Source organism: Oryctolagus cuniculus, chromosome 2 (assembly GCF_051225735.1).
Source record: "Oryctolagus cuniculus isolate XC-2025 breed Fujian yellow rabbit chromosome 2, ASM5122573v1, whole genome shotgun sequence".
NCBI classification, from domain to species: Eukaryota; Metazoa; Chordata; class Mammalia; order Lagomorpha; family Leporidae; genus Oryctolagus; species Oryctolagus cuniculus.
In genome coordinates this window covers 170587276-170604728 of record NC_142868.1, presented here as the reverse complement: position 1 = coordinate 170604728, position 17453 = coordinate 170587276, and the positions used below count along the sequence as shown (strand labels likewise).

The 17453-nt window shown below is 43.9% G+C and overlaps 1 protein-coding gene across 2 annotated transcripts in view; it reads left to right on the top strand.

Annotated features, from left to right (window-relative positions):
* QPCT (glutaminyl-peptide cyclotransferase) overlaps nt 1-17453 on the top strand; it is a 48256-nt gene that overhangs the window by 19641 nt on the left and 11162 nt on the right. The window contains exons 1-3 of one of the 2 annotated variants that reach the window (XM_089327728.1): nt 1680-1905; nt 5677-5823; nt 11744-12022. In XM_089327728.1, coding sequence (XP_089183854.1) covers nt 1747-1905; nt 5677-5823; nt 11744-12022 — 585 coding nt within the window. In that variant the 5' untranslated portion in view covers nt 1680-1746. Of the gene's footprint in view, nt 1-1679; nt 1906-5676; nt 5824-11743; nt 12023-17453 lie in introns of those variants that run through there. The other variant, XM_008254537.5, reaches the window with a different exon arrangement.

Sequence of the window (17453 nt, the reverse complement as noted above, 5' to 3'; positions counted from 1 at the left end):
GACTTCTAATCCATTCTCTCTTTCCATGCCTTCAGGAACTCGTAAGATCCTTATATTGGGTTGTTTGATAGTAACCCATAAATCTCCAACACTGTTTTATAGTCTTCTAGTTTCTTCTTCTTCTTCTTCTTTTTTTTTTTTTTTTTTTTGGTCTGCCTCACTGAGTCTGTTGTTAAGGCTTTCTAACACATTTTTTATTTGATCTATTGAATTTTTCAGTGTCAATATTTCATTTTGATTTCTCTTTTAAATCTCAGTTTCATGGGAAAATGTTTATTCATGTCATGTATGGATTTCTTTAATTTGTGGATTTGTTTCTGATTATTTCTAAGTAATCCTATGATCAATTTTTTGAATTCTGTTTCCAGCATTTCTTCAATCTCTTCATTTTCACATTCTAGTACTGAAGTGTTGTTGTGTTCCTTTGTTGACATCATGCTGTCTTCCTTATTCTTGTTTCTTGAGTTGCTGCATTTATGAAGATGCTTTTTTCCCCCCCATGATAGCTTTTATCACGGGACAATGTCTCTGTGGATTAGTAGAGTGTCTGCTATTTCAGTGTATACCCTGAGGTGTGTGCTGGGTATGGCCAGGGAACTCTATTCAGTGCTCCAGGTTGAAGGAAGTGTCCAAGGTGATACCCAAATTGGGCATGATAAATCTCTCTTTTTTTCAATTTTCAATCAGAGGGCAGGATTAATCTGCTCTGTTGGTGTAGTCTCACACTCACCTCCTCTCCTCTCAGGAGACCAATGTCTGGTTGCTAGCCCCAGTGGGTGTAATATTCATTAGCACTGCCACAAGAACCACATGAGGGATCCTTGGTCCTTGAACTGGTACCAAGGACAGTGCTTGGTGTGAGCGTGGATCCCGCAGCAATGATCACCCCCCAACCCAGGAATCAGGGAGCCCAGAGTGACTGCCCAAAGACCCAGCCACACCCTGTACCCTCACATGAAGCCACAGTGTTTTCATAGGACTCCCACAGCACCCAGCCCCTGTCAATTCTCCTGGCCAGACTCTGGCGTCTCTGCTTGGCTGATTGCTGGGCGTGCGAACATGAGCTGGCTCTGCTGTTACATAAATCCAAAATGGGACCTGCCCTCTCTTGGCTGGTTACAGGACTCTGGTGCTGGGTGGTTGGGGAGAAAGAAATGTGCCTCCATTGGGAAGTACACTGTCCTCCATAGGGCTCCAAGCTGGACTCACACCAGGATCTTCCTGCAGCTTTATTGCCAGGGTCTTGGGCTGCTGCAGTCTGGTCTCACCTCATTGTCCAAAGCTGGTGCTGAGGCTCTTGGCTACTGGAGTCCCGAGTTGTGCACTTTCACACCCTCCACGTAGATCCACAGTGTCTCTCTAATTTACATGGGGTTTCCTTTGCCATTTTCTCCCTGACTCTTCCCTGAGATTGGACTCTGTGGGGAGCAACTGGGAGCAACTCAGACTAGACTAAGTTACTGGAATTAAGACTTATTCTATGCATCTGCTTTCCCACAATATGGCGCTGAGAAGGGAGAAACAGCTTCTACACAGCTGCCTCCAGTTCAACCAATAAACTGTGGGACCTGCTCCTGATTGGAGGAGAGCAGCGTACTCGGCGTGTGGGTAGCAGAGTTGGGATTGGTGGAAGAGGACTATAAAGGAGGAGAGAGACAACATGCACTGGGAACATCTAAGGGGAACACCTGTGCAGCCCCCGAGAGAGCCGGCCGGCGGTGTGCCGCTCCCCCGCGGAAGTGGGGAATGTGGCAGGGGGAACCGCCCTTCCACGGAGGTGGAAGGGTCGGTAGCCAACCCGGGAAGAACCAGCAGCAAACCCGGGGAGGGCTGAGCAGACAAAAGAACAGCGCAGGGTCCTGTGTCGTTCCCCCACGAAGACGGGGAGCGACAGACTCTCTCCAGGTTTTTTTTTAAACTATCTTCCCCTAGACTCCTGAATTATTTATTTATTTTTTTGACAGACAGAGTGGACAGTGAGAGAGAGACAGACAGAAAGGTCTTCCTTTGCCGTTGGTTCACCCTCCAATGGCTGCTGCGGCCAGCGCACCTCGCTGATCCGAAGCCAGGAGCCAGGTGCTTCTCCTGGTCTCCCATGTGGGTGTAGGGCCCAAGCACTTGGGCCATCCTCCACTGCCTTCCCGGGCCACAGCAGAGAGCTGGCCTGGAAGAGGGGCAACCGAGATGGAATCCGGCGCTCTGACCGGGACTAGAACCCGGTGTGCCAGAGCCACAGGCGGAGGATTAGCCTATTGAGCCGTGGCGCCGGCCCGAATTATTTTTTTTAAAGTTTATTTTTTTTTATTTGAAAGAGTCTCACACACACACACAGTCAGAGAGAGAGAGAGAGAGAGAGAGAGAGAGAGAAATCTCTTTCATGTGCTGGTTCATGTCTCAAATGCCCCTGACAGCCAGGACTGAACAAAGCCAGTAACATGGAAACTTGGAGCTCTATTTGGATCTCCCACATGGGTAGCAGGGACCCAAGTACTTGAGCCATTATCTTTTCCTTCTCAAGGTATACAGTTTCAGGAAGCTAGAGCAGAAGTGGAGGCAGGACGTCCCCCAGGCACTCATCTGGACTGCTCATGTCTTGAGCTGCATCTTGGCCTGCTGTACCACAATGCCCACCCCTCTTTGGAACTCTTTATCAGGAAATCATCATCAATTTCCATTTCCTTCTAGTCTGTTGCTGGAGAATTATTGTTTTCTTTTGGAGGCATCATGTTACCTTGTTTTCCTGCTTCTTGGGTCCCTCCATTAGTTTTTGTGCATCTGGTGGATCAGTTGCTTCTAACAATGACATTCATAGTAAAGATTTTCCATTAATGATATGGCCTAGGAGGTTGGTTGGGTGTGTCATGTTGGTTTTGGTTCCAGGTGAGTGCTTTAGTGTAGTAATCATGTAGCTTCTTCAACTGTAATCAGTGTTGGAGATGTCTGTGGGTGTGTCAGTGACCTAGGCTGAGGGGTTGTGGGATGTGACTCCCTTAGTTGGGGCAGGTTTGCTGGCAGTTCTGTGCATGGTGTACCTAGCTACAAGTGTGCAATTCATGTCAATTACTGTGGGTCATGAAATTATGGGGTCACCCCTCTGGGCCCAGGTGAGTGTGGCACAGAACACCTGGTAGTAGGATAGGTTACTTATCAGTGAGGGCTGCACATGGGATGGGCTGCAACAGTGTGCCCAGATGGGTCACTCATCAATGTCTGAGGACTGCAAAGGTAACCTTTGGGGAGCAACCTGTTCTGGTTCTTCCCAGGAATGAGGGTACATGGGTGGGGCCACCCCACTGCATCCTCTGCAGCAGGAGGGTAGGTGGGGGCTGCCCAATTGTCTTGTGTGGGCTTCTGAGGGCTGGACATCTCAGGGTGTATCACTCAAATTCTTCCTGGGGCTTAGGGAGGGTGGGTAAGGCCTCTTGGCTGGCTCATAGGGATGGGTCTATGGAACTATTGGGAGCAGCTGCTTCATAGGGTGCTGGGTCAGTGGGATCTCAGGATGGATCCATACAGGAAGAGCCTGGATAGCTGAGGGTAGACCATGGGCTGGCTTCTTCCTTGGGAGCAGTGCTGTTGTGTGGAACCTAACAGCTCCCAAGCTGGGCTCAAGGCCTGTGAGCACTACAGGGTTTTCCCACAGTAAATGCCTCAGCTGTTTATGGCATCAATGGGTACTGCTAGGAGCCTTCTTCTTACCCTTTCCAGTCCAGCAAAGTCCCTCTTGGTTCAAGATTCATCCTGAGAGACAGAATGGCAGGTGCTATGTGCTTGGTTCCCATCTTTTAAAATGTCTAGTCCCCCACTTGCCTTCCTACCTCACTCCCCAATGGGTGGGGTCTTCTTCCTTGATTTGTTGACTGAGGTTGGGGCTGAGGAGCTAAAGGCAATCCCTACACCATGTGGGGATCCCTACACTAATGTGGTTCCATAGGCGCAGTCTGCGCGTACTAGCTTGGGGGTAGGGGACATAGGTCTGCCTAGTACTGGGTTTCAACTGGCAGATCTGGTCTAGGCCTGGTACCAAAGACTGGACTTAATTTCCCCTCTCTCCTCAAGGTGAGAGGTGTTGCTCTCCATACTAGGCTGCTCGGAGCTGAGTGGAAGTGATGCGGGCAGCCATTTCCTTCTGTCTTCTTCCATGTATCTTTTGCTGTCACTGCACTAAAGCCAGGCACTATGGTCTCTCATCTGGCTTTCCCAGCTCTGTAAAGTTAGATTGGTGTGTGCATAGCTGTGGGAAGATGATGGGTGGAGGATCTCACTCAGCCGCCATCTTGCTCTTGCCTATCTTAGGTTTTTGGGCTTCACTTTAATATGTAAGTGTAGCTAGGAGTGTGAACATTAATAAAATATTTAAGTAATTGAAACTAAAGAATTAAAACATTTTTTGTTTAGGAGGTTAAAGAATCATCAAGTGTGGCTTAAAAGAATTACAATGATCATCTGAGTCAATGCTGTCCAGCAGAAATACATAATGAAATGCACACATGAAGTTTTAAATTTTCTAATAGCTAACAAAATCAATTTTAACAATATACTTTGTATTATTACTATGTATTATATACTTACTTTGCATGTTTCAAAAGTTACCATTTCAACATGTAGTCACTGTAAAAATTATGAATGAGGTAGTTAGCTTTTTTTCATGCCAAGTCTTTGGAATCCAGAGTGTATATCACACTTAAGCACATCTCTGTTCAACTAGCTACATTTCAAGCCCTGGATAGTCATATGTATCTCTTGACTACCATATTGGATCATGCTGATCTAAATCACATTCAAGTTTTTCCAGGGGAATGAGAAGTTAAGGGCCCTGCCCAAGGTCATACAACCTACAGGGGCAATCATGAAGCTTTGAGTCCAGCTTCTCTGACTGCTTTGCAGTGCCTGGTGTATCATGCCACACAGCTGTTGTGAAGCAATTATGTTACCAAAGCATGTTGTTTTGTTGGCTGCAGATTTTTTAAAAATTTTTTTTTAATTTTTATTTTTTGACAGGCAGAGTGGACAGTGAGAGAGAGAGACAGAGAGAGAGGTGTTCCTTTGCCGTTGGCTCACCCTCCAATGGCCAGTGCACTGCGGCCAGCGCACCGCGCTGATCCGAAGGCAGGAGCCAGGTGCTTCTCCTGATCTCCCATGCGGGTGCAGGGCCCAAGCACCTGGGCCATCCTCCACTGCACTCCCGGGCCACAGCAGAGAGCTGGCCTGGAAGAGGGGCAACTGGGACAGAATCCGGCGCTCTGACCGGGACTAGAACTCGGTGTGCCCTGGCACCGCAAGGCAGAGGATTAGCCTAGTGAGCCGCGGCGCCGGCTGGCTGTAGGTTTTTAAGTATTGATTTTTTTTAAGAATAGAGGACCAATAATTTTTAATTATTTTATAAAGCAATGGTACAGAAAATCAATAAAAGTACCAAGGTAATAAGTGTAAAATATTAATACTTAGATTTAAAGCGTTATGCTAATTTTGCTTTCCAAATAAGTCACTGAATATTTTGCTTACCTTTCTAGATGTAAGGGATCAATTTTAAGGTTGAGCAGTTTGATTTACCTTGTATGGCATAAAAATTACTTCTTTTATTTTGAGGTTTGAAGTAATTACTTGCAAATATATTGGGCTAAGTCTTAAACATGTTATGAAATAAGTGGTTAAACAGTTTTATTTCATTCTCAGAATTATCACCAGCCAGCTATTTTGAATTCATCGACTCTTCGGCAAATTGCAGAAGGCACAAGTATTTCTGAAATGTGGCAAAATGACTTACGGCCGCTGCTGATAGAGCGATACCCAGGATCCCCCGGAAGCTACGCTGCTCGGCAGGTGAGAGCAAGCACACAGATCTAAAGGCCCCGGAATACTTGGCCTTCTCACAGTGGATACTGTTATAGCTCAAGTTCTGAGTTGTCTAAAGAAGAGATGTCCTCTTATGTGCCAAAAGAAGCGACCAAGAAAATCAAATGAGATTTTGAGAGTAAATGTCTGTTCTGAATTTAGTGATACATGTTCATCTACTTGAGTTTATGCGTGCAATCTCTGTCTAGGCTGCATCAGACAGTGTACGAGGTCCTGAGACCTTGACTATTCCCACAACACACCCCCTGGCTCCCAACCAAATTTTGTTGGATCCTAAACACCAAACATCAACAACCTTGAATAGTTCTTTGCTGATGGTTTGGGGCCAAGAGTGAGTCATTGTTTTGTCAGGCCTTTTTTCCCTTCAGGGAAATCATTTTTTTTTTCCTTTTTAAGATTAAAAAATTATTTTTATTTATTTGGGAGGCAGAAAGACAGAGAGGGACTGATATAGATAGAGCTCTCTGAGCCACTGGCTCATTGTCCACATACTCACAGGAGCCAGGTCTGGGCCAGGCTGAAGCCTGGAGCTGGCAACTCACTCCAGGTCTCCCAGGTGGGAGAGGGCAAACCACTTATTTGACCCATTACTGTTGCTTGCTAGGGGCTGCATTAGCAGACACTAGATTCAGGAGCTGGAGCCGAGTATTGGACACTGGCACTCTGATATGAAGCATGGGCATCATAACTGTGAGGCCAAGTATCCACTTTTAAGGAAATCATTTTCTCCCCAGCGGTCGATTAAAGCCAGAGATAAGCTGCTTTCTCTGGAGCAGTACTTCTCTGAATTCTGATTCTGAGTCACAGTGAAGATATTTCTTTTTTACATTTTATACACAAAAATATCCACGTATTTAAATCAAACAGTTTCATGAAAAATACTCAGTACCTGCAATATACTAGGATCTTGTTAATAATTTTATCTTACTGCTTTGTTTTTAAATGCCTGCTGTGACCCACTAGACAGATTTCAAGACCCATTAATTTTACTACTACAATGTAGAAGACACTGCTATAGAGGGTTGAATAAGACATAAACTGGAAAAAAAAAGACATAATCTAGGCTAGACCCTCAGTGTCTCTTTGCCTCCTGTATGTCAGTCTTCCTAAGCAATCTGAAACCCCACTTCTGTATATCAGTTTTCAAACCAGCCCTATTTTCAAGGGGCAGCTTAGGAAGGAATGGGTCTGTCCCTTCATATCCTTCTCTGAGACTACTCCATCCGCTAGACAATTCAGGCAAAAGACCAGGGCCCCCGCTGCTGTGCCTGGAATGACACCTGCAAGGCCTGACTGTCCAACTCTTGGGAGTTTTCTCCTCCACCCACTGTGTGGCTTCTGCCTGTCGAGTCTGGCTTAAAAAGCCATGTGTTTTTTGCCCAATTAGACTGTTGCCTTCCATTTGTGTAGCTCTTGGGAATTAGATGGGGGTCCTAAAACTATCTTAGTTCTTCTAAGGGTGAATGATGATGACGGTGGTGGCTGAATTCGACTGAGCACTTTTTCCAAGTTCCTTTTATTGAGTTCCTTGTGAGGATCATTTCATTCAGCATGACCACAGGACTACTGATGTGGGTACTATTATTACCCCAATGTTATGGATTAAAAAAGACTGGAGCTTTAGGTATCTAAATTGACTTCCTCAAGGTTCTATCTACATGTACTAATAAGGAAGCCAAAATCTGGACCCAAATAGATCTCTAACCTATCACTGTAGAGCTGTGGGATGTGTGATCACTGGTCTCCAGCTGTTGATTTGCTGGTGTCCAAGTTGGAGAGTGAGGCACATTCATTTCAACAATATTGCCTGGGGCTGGCACTGTGGCACAGAAGGTTAAGCCTCTGCCTGCGGTGTTGGCATCCCATATGAGTGCTGGTTTGAGTCCTGGTTGCTCCACTTCTGATCCAGCTCCCTGCTAATGTACCTGTGAAATCAGCAGAAGATGGCCCAAGTTATGGACCCTGCACCCATGTGGGAGACCTGAAAGAAGCTCCTGGCTCCTGGCTTTGGCCTGGCATAGCCCTAGCCATTGTGGTCATTTGGAGAGTGAACCAGTGGATGGAAGATTAATCTCTCTCTGTCTCTCCTTCTCTCCATAACTCTGCCTTTTAAGTAAATCTTTTTTTAAAAAAGATACATATTCTTTTAAAAATTTTACTTTTTAAAATTTCCACAATAACATTTTCCACTGCTACGTGGAAGTAGAAGCGAATGAGAAATTTGTTGATACTATTCTAGAATGTGCTGGGGACTAAAGCTGGACTGCTCGAGCACACCCGGCTGATGCAGCACTAAATCCTAAAGGATGTTGACCATCTCACCTAAGAGATTCAGTTTTATAATTTTATTTATTTATTCTGCTTTTATTCAGAAGTCAGAGTCGAAGTAACAGAGACACAGAGAGAAATATGGAGAAAAATCTTTTATCTGCTGCTTTACTCCCTAAATGTCCCCAACAACCAGAGCTGAACCTAGGCAAAGCCAGAGCCCCAGAATTCATTCTGGGTCTCCCATGTGTGTGACAGGGACCTAAACTACTTGAGCCATCATTACCTGCTGTCTCCTGGGGTGCAATCATCAGGAAGTTGGAATTGGGGTACAGCTGGCATTTAAATTCAGACATTCCAGTAGGGGGTACAGGCACCCCAAGTGTGTCTTAACCACTACAGCAAACACCTGTCCCATCTTGTCCTCATTTTAAAGCATAGGTGCATAGTAATTGTTGATGCACAGTAACGCATAGTAATTTTAGCAGGCCTGGAGGGCCCGGCCTTTGCTGATTAAGTCAAGGAAGCAGAGTTGCCTTGGACTCCATGCCTCACGGAACATCTCCTTCCCAGGGGTATGCTGAGAGGAGGGAGTCATTCAGGAGCCTCAGCTAGACTTGTGGTGGGAATTGACGACTAAGTCTGAAAGCCAAAAGCACAGTGATGAGAGCTATTGATTGGTGACCTAATTGGATTTTGCAGCCAATTTGATTGTTTGTAGAAGTAATTTATCTTAGTTGCTAAGATAAATAAGAAAATATTTACACTGAATTAAAAGTGCTACTTCAGGGAGAACTCTGGGGAGCATTTGCTGATTATTTTGTGGGTTTTGGTTGCAATGTAGACATCAGGAATTATGTTCAAGAACTGGTGAGTAGCTGAGAAATGAGTTTCTGTGTGCTTGTGTCTGAGCCACGCTAACAGATAACATTTTAAAAATCCCAATTCATTTGTAAGCTTGCAAGCTGCTATTGGCGTTGAAGAAGGCATTTTATGGAGTAGTTAGTTCATCATCTGGATACCAGATGTTCTTGAGTATAAGAGAATATGCTTTTTTTTAGATGACCCTTTTTGTGGAAAGATTTTTTAACAAAGTCTAGAGATAATTCATTTTCATATTCTGTAGAAATGTCTATCTTAGATGCACAGTGATTTCTCTTTATTCTAATTACTAATGTTCTAGTACATCATTTTATACAGTCTCATTGAATCAACCCATATTTGCTCTTGCCGTCAACCCATAGTCATTGATGGCCTTCTGAGAGCAACGCCCAGTACTAAGAGTTGTGGGGAATAATAAAACAGGAGATACAAATGTGGGTTTCAAAGGGGTTGTAAACATTTCTTCTGGAGATGTTCAAAGACACCACATGTAGGCTTTTAACAGAAAAGGAAGGAAAAGTGCTACGTAGGCCAAAGTCTAGTCACCACAAACTGCAAGGACTGACAAGCTGGGGATTTTTTTTTTTTTTTTGGCTTTTGCAGAGTTGGCTGTAGAGTGGGTGTTCACCCCCTGGTTAAGTTCCTCTCTCCTTGGAAGCTTCCTGCCGCAGTGTTTCCAAGCCCTTGCCTACGTGTCATGTCACAGCTGTGAGCTGCAGGCCACACGAGACTTGGCTAGGACTGAAAATCCTGTGTTTCCTTGGGGTGAGGGGATGGGAATCTCCCATTCATTTCCACTTATTGTAAGTGATTCATTTATCATTTCAAGGTCCATCCCTTCTCAGTGTTAATCGTGGGACAGTCAGTTATTTGTCATTTGACTTAAAAAACTAATTTATTAAAAAGCTCTTAAGGCAACTTACAAAGATATATACAATCTTTTTACTTTATTTTTTAAAAAAAGGACTATACTGAGAAAAATGAGGCTAAGGGACAACAAGATGGGAAAGGATACGTGCCACAACAGTGAATTCACCCCATAGCTTCTCACACAGCAATTTTCAACTTCCTTTTTTCCCCTAAAAAAAAAAAAAAAAAAAAAAAAAAACCTTTATTTATTTGAAAGGTAGAGATAAAGACAGAGAGACAGAGATCTTCTATCCATTGGTTCACTCCCCAAATGCCCGTAATAGCCAGATTAGCTAATATCACACAGGCAGGCTGAAGCTGGGATGCAGGACCCAGTCTCTGGGTCTCCCATGTGTGCAGCAGTAATTGAAGCAACTTTAGCACTAGCAGGGTGCACATTAGTAGGAGGCTGGAAATGCAAGCATAACTGAGACTTGAATCCAGGCTTGAATTCAAAGTAGTATGTGGGTGTCCCAAGCAGGGTCTGAACCATTGCACCAAATGCTTACCTCCTAATTCTAGGTTCTTAAAGAAGACTGTTGTAGTCCCCGAAGTGGTAGTCCTTTCTCTTTCTGCTATTTTCCTTTTTTTTAAAGGTTTATTTTATTTTTATTTGAAAGGCAGAGTTATAGACAGAGAGGGAGAGACAGAGAGGTTTTCCATCCTCTGGTTCACTCTCCAAATGGCCACAACGGCTGGAGTTGGGCAGACCCGAAGCCAGGAGCCAGGAGCTTCTTCTAGGCATCCCACGTAGGTATAGGGGCTCAAGCACCTGGGGCATCTTCTACTGCTTTTCCAGGCTATGGCAGAGAGGCAGATCAGAAGAGGAGCAGCTGGGACACAAACCAGTACCATATAGGATGCTGGTGCTGCAGGCAGAGGCTTAGCCTACCATGCCACAGCGCCAGCCCCTCTATCTGCTATTTCCTCTGTAAGCCATTGTGTTGCCCTTAAGACCCGAGGTAGCCAGGAGAAACAGGCAAAGAGATTCTTTTTTATTTTTCCAGCATTTCCACTGGGTATGACCCCATTTTGAATGCAGAGGGAAACCGACTTGATTTGTCATAATGGCTCAAATTTGCTAATTGATTCCTACAGCAGGCAGGGACCTCAACCACCCCCTTCTTATGGAATCTTTCTGCATTATCCTTAGCAGGTAGGCATCAGGACCTTTTGTTAGTGTTCATTCCATAGAAAGCGTTTGCAGGACGTGGGCACAGCTATGTACTTAGAACAAAAGGAGCTATCTTTTGCAATTCTCTCCCTCAAAGAGCTTAAAGTAGAGACCTGAGAAGTCAGGTGGCTCTGCTTTCTCAGTCATATCTTCTTAGCCTCCTAGAGATATTGAAAGTGGAATTTAATACTTCTAAACTGGGCCTCTATCTCCTGACTTGCAGACATGTCCACAATATATTGTACGGTGGAAAAAACAAGGGACAGAGGAATGCATAAAGTGGGGTTCTTTTCCTACTAAAAACTGAACATCCTTCTGCCAAATATATGTGTTTGTGTGCTAGTGTAAATTTGTACAAGCAAGGTGAAGGTATATGGAAAGAGCTACACCAAACTATTAATGTTGCTTAATATTAGCAATTGGTTGGGGTTGATTGGTCGGGATAAGCTTAGGTGAGAGAAATGATTAGCTTGTCCTTTAAATGGGGAAATTGCTATTAATTAGAGTAGCAATTAGTAGCAATATTATAGCTGTTAATACAATAAAGATATATTGAAATTATAACTTAAAGTCTTCACATACATTTTAAAAACCTGGTTAACAAATGAAAACTGTTGGCTTAGATGTGATTTTTTTTTTTTTCTTTTGGGCCAGCACATCATGCAGCGAATTCAGAGACTTCAGGCCGACTGGGTCTTGGAAGTGGACACCTTCTTGAGTAACACGCCCTATGGGATCCGGTCTTTCTCAAATATCATCAGCACCCTGAATCCCTCTACTAAGCGACACTTGGTTCTCGCCTGCCACTATGACTCCAAGTATTTTCCCCGCTGGGACAACAGAGTGTTTGTGGGAGCCACTGATTCAGCCGTGCCATGCGCGATGATGTTGGAACTTGCCCGTGCCTTAGACAAGCAACTCCTTTCCTTGAAGGTATCTCTTTTCCCCTTGTTGATTTCTAGAATAACATAGATTAGCAGTAACTCAAAGTGAATTCTAGAATCCTTGAGGGGAGTGAGAAGGCCACTTAGAAATGGAAACTTTGGGTACATTTTTGCTCTAATTTGTTGCAAATGGCATGAGATTGAGTATGAATTGGAATACTGCTCAATTTGAATGTGAGCCATGGGCAATAAACCTAAGACACCTGTAGTACCTTCACCAATTGGCACCTGGCTTTTCAGCCCTGGGTCCAAATTAAAATAAATGCAAACTTTCTTTGCAAAAGATGAAGAAGGAGGAAGGTTGTATGGGCATAAACATGAAATATGCTTTATAATAGACTATGTTTATTTTTTCTTGTTTATACAGCCATGAAACATCTCAGTCTTCTGATGTGAGAAGTGGTGGTGTTGGCTCTTGGGTGGGAGGAAGGAGGGAGCTGCAGCGAGTGGAGAGTGGGTAATTCAGACATATCTAGATGAAAAGCATGAAGCAGAAATGCATTATTGTTATTATCTGTGAATCTCGGCTCAATTCATGTAGCAGAGCAGAGCTTTTGTTGTACTCTCAGCTCAAAATACTTTTGGGACTCTCAGATGTTATTTCAGCCTGCGTTCTTAAGAGTATATTGGAAAAAAGTGCTAAACCAGATGAAGACATTTTGTTCCGATATCACTCAGAACCAAGTAAACACAACCAAGACAAAAAAAAAAAAAAAAATAAAAGTTCACAGGCAAAAAAAAAGCCTTATCTCCTGGTTTGGAGCTTTATGAAGGGTCCAGCTTTTGATGCAATGTGAGTAAAGAAGTAAAAGATAAATCTTGTAATGGAAGGAATAGAGATATTTGGCTCCATTTTTGATGGATATTCTGAACCTGAAAAAAACATGAGTTGTTTATCCCCTCTCAGTATCCTTTTTGCTGTTTTTGCTTTTGTTTTCCTTTCTGAACCTACTCTAATGCCTTTGTCCCATGCCCTGTCCTGCTTTTAACTTGCACTCTTTCCCAACAATGGGGTGAAAGTGAGGAAGCTGATATAAAAGTTTGATTTTTCAAATTTGTATTTCTGGTCTAAGGACTTGAACTGCAATGGTGTGTGATGTAATGGCACAGTTCTCTGTAGTGAGTCTGATTTCTTTGTGAATTCCTGTCCTTTTTCCATATAGCTCATGCCTACTTTTGGTGACCAGGAATAGAAAAGGCAGAATGAGTTGTTGGATAGGGCTCCTCATGAAAAATTTGAGTCAGGATATTCAAGGGTATGTCAAACAATTCATGGAAAATATAATTAAAATATAAGTTTATTTTGGTGTAAAAATATTTTTAAATTCATGCATAGTTTTTTTTCATAATATGAATTTCCCACACACATTTTGAAGATCACTTGTAGGCATTGTTCTCAATTATTTTGTACCAAAATAAACTTCTCTTTTAACTCCATTTTTCCACGATCTTTTTGAAGTTCCATGGTATATTCTTTGAATTTTTCTAATAGAGGTAATCGGTGGAGAGTTTTTAAAAAGTGCTGTGTTTAATGCAAACTGTGAAGGAATCATATTGATTCTTCTAGTTCTATTTTTAACTAAATCTATATGAAGGGGTTGTTTTACATCCTTTAGCTGTCCTAGATTGTATAAGTGGTAGCGGGGAGTAGCCCGGGAGAAGGCTGGGTGGCCAGCTGTATCATTGGTCCAACTCTTGGTCCTCTCTCTGATAACAGCTTTAGTTACACATCCACCTCCTTGGCCTGGTAACTGCTGTGGCCATCCACCGTAGCCAGGTTTACTTCCTTATCCCTTGAGTCTGAAGTCCCTTTGCCCAGGTGTGTTAGTAGATGTGATATGAGCAGAGGCTGTTCCTGTGCTTCCTGTCTTATGTCTTTGTTGACACCGTGAGAAGGGCACGCCCCAGCTGGCTCGCCAGTCCTGGAGGAGGGTAAGAGATGTGGAACAGAGTCAGCCTTGCTGACTTCAGGGTGAAGGAAAACCAGTCCAGCCGTCTGCAGGCTACATACATTATTGCTGTTTTAAGTCACTGAGTTTGGGTGGTTTGTTATACCTTCTTACTGTGGCATCAGCTAACTAATACAGCGGAAGCTAATCCATTGACTTGTGACCTTGGTAACTGGGCTTTTATAGCATGAAGACCTTCACAAATCAGGCCACACAGACTCTTTGTCCTTTTTTTTTTTTTTTGAGCTTTATTTATTTATTTGAAAGGCAGAGTTACAGAGAGGCAGAGGCAGAGAGAGAGGGAGAGAGACAGAGACAGAGACAGAGAGAGGTCTTCCATCTGCTGGTTCACTCTCCAGATGGCTGCAATGGCTGGAGCTGTGCAGATCTGAAGTCAGGAGCCAGGAGCTTCTTCCAGGTCTCTCGTGGGTGCAGGGGCCCAAGGATTTGGGTCATATTCTACTGCTTTCCCAGGTCATTCAGAGAGCTGGATTGGAAGTGTAACAGCAGAGACTTGAACCAGGGCTCATATGGGATGCCAGCACTGCAGGCAGCGGCTTAACCCACTTACACCACAGTGCTGGCCCCCACAGACTCTTCTAACTCCAAGGTAAGAGTCTGAGTTACTAGAAACAAAATGCCTTGGTTATTTTCCTGCCAGTGATGGAAAGCAGCGAAGAGAGGAGTTTGCCCCTTGGGACTCTCAGGGTTAGTGTCCACAATACTCCACTTCTCGGAAATGAAGCAACATGAAGAAAACCGAATGAAAATAGGTTATTGTACCGATCATTGGGGTCACTGAGCTGTGGAAATTTCAGTAAGTCTCTAGAATCTTCAAGCCTGCCGACGATGAACACTATTTCTTTTTGCTGTGCTCTGGGCTTGAGCAGAGTGCCTTGGTCTCAAGCAGTCTTAGTCTACCCTTGTGTGTGTGGGCTTGAGCAGAGTGCCTTGGTCTCAAGCAGTCTTAGTCTACCCTTGTGTGTGTGGGCTTGAGCAGAGTGCCTTGGTCTCAAGCAGTCTTAGTCTACCCTTGTGTGTGTATGTGATTATGCTGTCTGATTTGGAGCCAGAAATTTGGAACTAGTCAAAGCCCTTCAAACAACTAGAAGTTAGAATGTCTCTACTGAAGTATGTACCTTACACCTTTTGCTAAAGAGATCTATTTAATTACTCAAGGCTTATTAAACTCTGAGTATATATATATATATATATTGCACAAACACATCATTTGCTTAATGCTATCAGGAGTATGGTAGATTCAGAGTAAAATAAATTTTTTCTTGTGTCCGATTAATCAGCAATATATATTTTAAAATATTTATGTATTTATTTGAAAGAGTTACAAAGAGCGGGGGAGAGAGGGAGAGAGACAGAGAGATTTTCCATCCACTGGTTTACTCCCTAGATGGCTGTAATGGCCAGGGCTGGGCCAGGCCAAAGTCAAGCGCTTGGGGCTTCACATGGGTTGCAGTGGTCCATGTACTTGGACCATTTTCTTCTGCTTTCCCTGCACTAGCAGGGAGCTGGATCAGAAGTGTAGCAGCTGGGGCTCAAAGTGGCCACCCATATGGAATGCTGGAGTCATGAGCAGTGGCTTTAACCACTATGCCACACAGACCCCAGGAATATATTTTTTTAAAAAAAGATTTATTTATGTATTTGAAAGGCAGAGTGACAGAAACTCTGAGAGAGGGAGAGACAGAAATAGAGATCTTCAATCTTCTGGTTCATTCCCCATATGGCTGCAACAGCCAGGGCTGGGCCAGGTTGAAGCCAGGAGTTTGGAATTCCATTCAAGTCTCCTACATGAGCGGCAGGGCCCAAATACTTGGGCCATCTTTCCCTGCTTTTCCAGGTGCATTAGCTGGGAGTTCGATGGGAAGTGGAACAACTGGGACTTGAACTGATGCTCATATGGGATGTGGTTATCACAGGCAGTGGCTGAACCTGCTGCACCAAAACAGCAGCCTAAGCGTCAATATTAAGACAATTGAAATGATTGGTATACAAAAATAATAACTTAGTTTTCAGATAATAAAGGCATTTTTCACTTTCTTATAAAATCAGTCTAATCACAAAAGTTCCATCTTTGAACAATCTAGGGAGTATTTGTTAATGGGAACCGCAAATGAAGAGACAGATGGATGGAGACACGGAAAATGACATGTCAGGAGGGGAGAAGTCATATATCCCTGAGAGGGAAAGGAAGTGGAAGAAGCCGTCTAGTCCTCTGAGAAAATCCTGGCAAGGCTCAAGATTGAAATATGCTATGCTTAGGAAGGCAGAGGTGAGGCAGAGAGCTGGACCAGAGCGTAGGTCTGTAGTAGGAGCTCTTAGATACAGATTCCCACCCCACACCTGGCAGGTAGGCTAGTATGCCAGCTGTACCTCACCAGGAGGTGGGAGGGCATTTTCCTAGCGAAACTGAACCAGGGAGTTTTTGGACTTGGAGATTTCAGTTGTCAGGAGGGCAGTAATGAAGTCCCCTCCCTGTCCCCATTTCCAGCTCCAGAAAGCCAGCAGCCAATGTCCACTCATGTGATAGAAAACTTGAGGATCCTTCTCCGGAGAATGTGGACTGTCCCTCAAGAAGAAAACAACGCACCAACAGTGGCGCTGGGGGATTCTCAAGTTAAACACTGACTTGGCACCAGATTGCTCTTTATTAAAGCTAGAATTTGCATCTCTAACCAGTGTTTTAGTGCTTCATTCTTTAACTTGAATGAACCCAAGGACCAGGCATTTGAGGACAGTCTCCAGTATGAAAGAAAGCAAGCAAAATAAATAAAATAAATTGAAAAATGAAGTTGGAGGAAATAGAGTCCAAGGGGTACATGAAGGACACTTTTTTTTAATATCTTTTTATTTATGTATTTTGACAGGTAGAGTTATAGACAGTGAGAGAGAGAGACAGAGAGAAAGGTTTTCCTTCCATTGGTTCACTCCCCAAATGGCCGCTATGGTCGGTGCTGCACCAGTCTGAAGCCAGGAGCCAGGTGCTTCCTCCTGGTCTCCCATGTGGGTGCAGGGCCCAAGCACTTGGGCCATCCTCCACTGCACTCCCGGGCCACAGCAGAGAGCTGGACTGGAAGAGGAGCAACCGGGACTAGAACCTGGTGCCCATATGGGGTGCTGGCGCTGCAGGAGAAGGAATAACCAAATGAGCCATGGTGCCGGCCCCTAATATCCTTAAAAGGAGTTATATACATGAAACAAACCAGAATGCTGCAACAGAATAATCATAGAATAAGAGAGACCTCTTGGAAATAAAAGTACTATTTTCAAAATAAAGCAAAAATTAGTAAAATATAATTTGTACTAAAGCAGGAGAAATATATTTTCTAGAAAGAGGAACAAAAACAAGCAAACAGAGAAATGATTATTGCTTCTGGTAAGTAGATCATCCCAGGAACGTAATAGTCATGCAAGGAGGACTAGAACTGAGAATGGCCTTAGACTTCTCAGCAC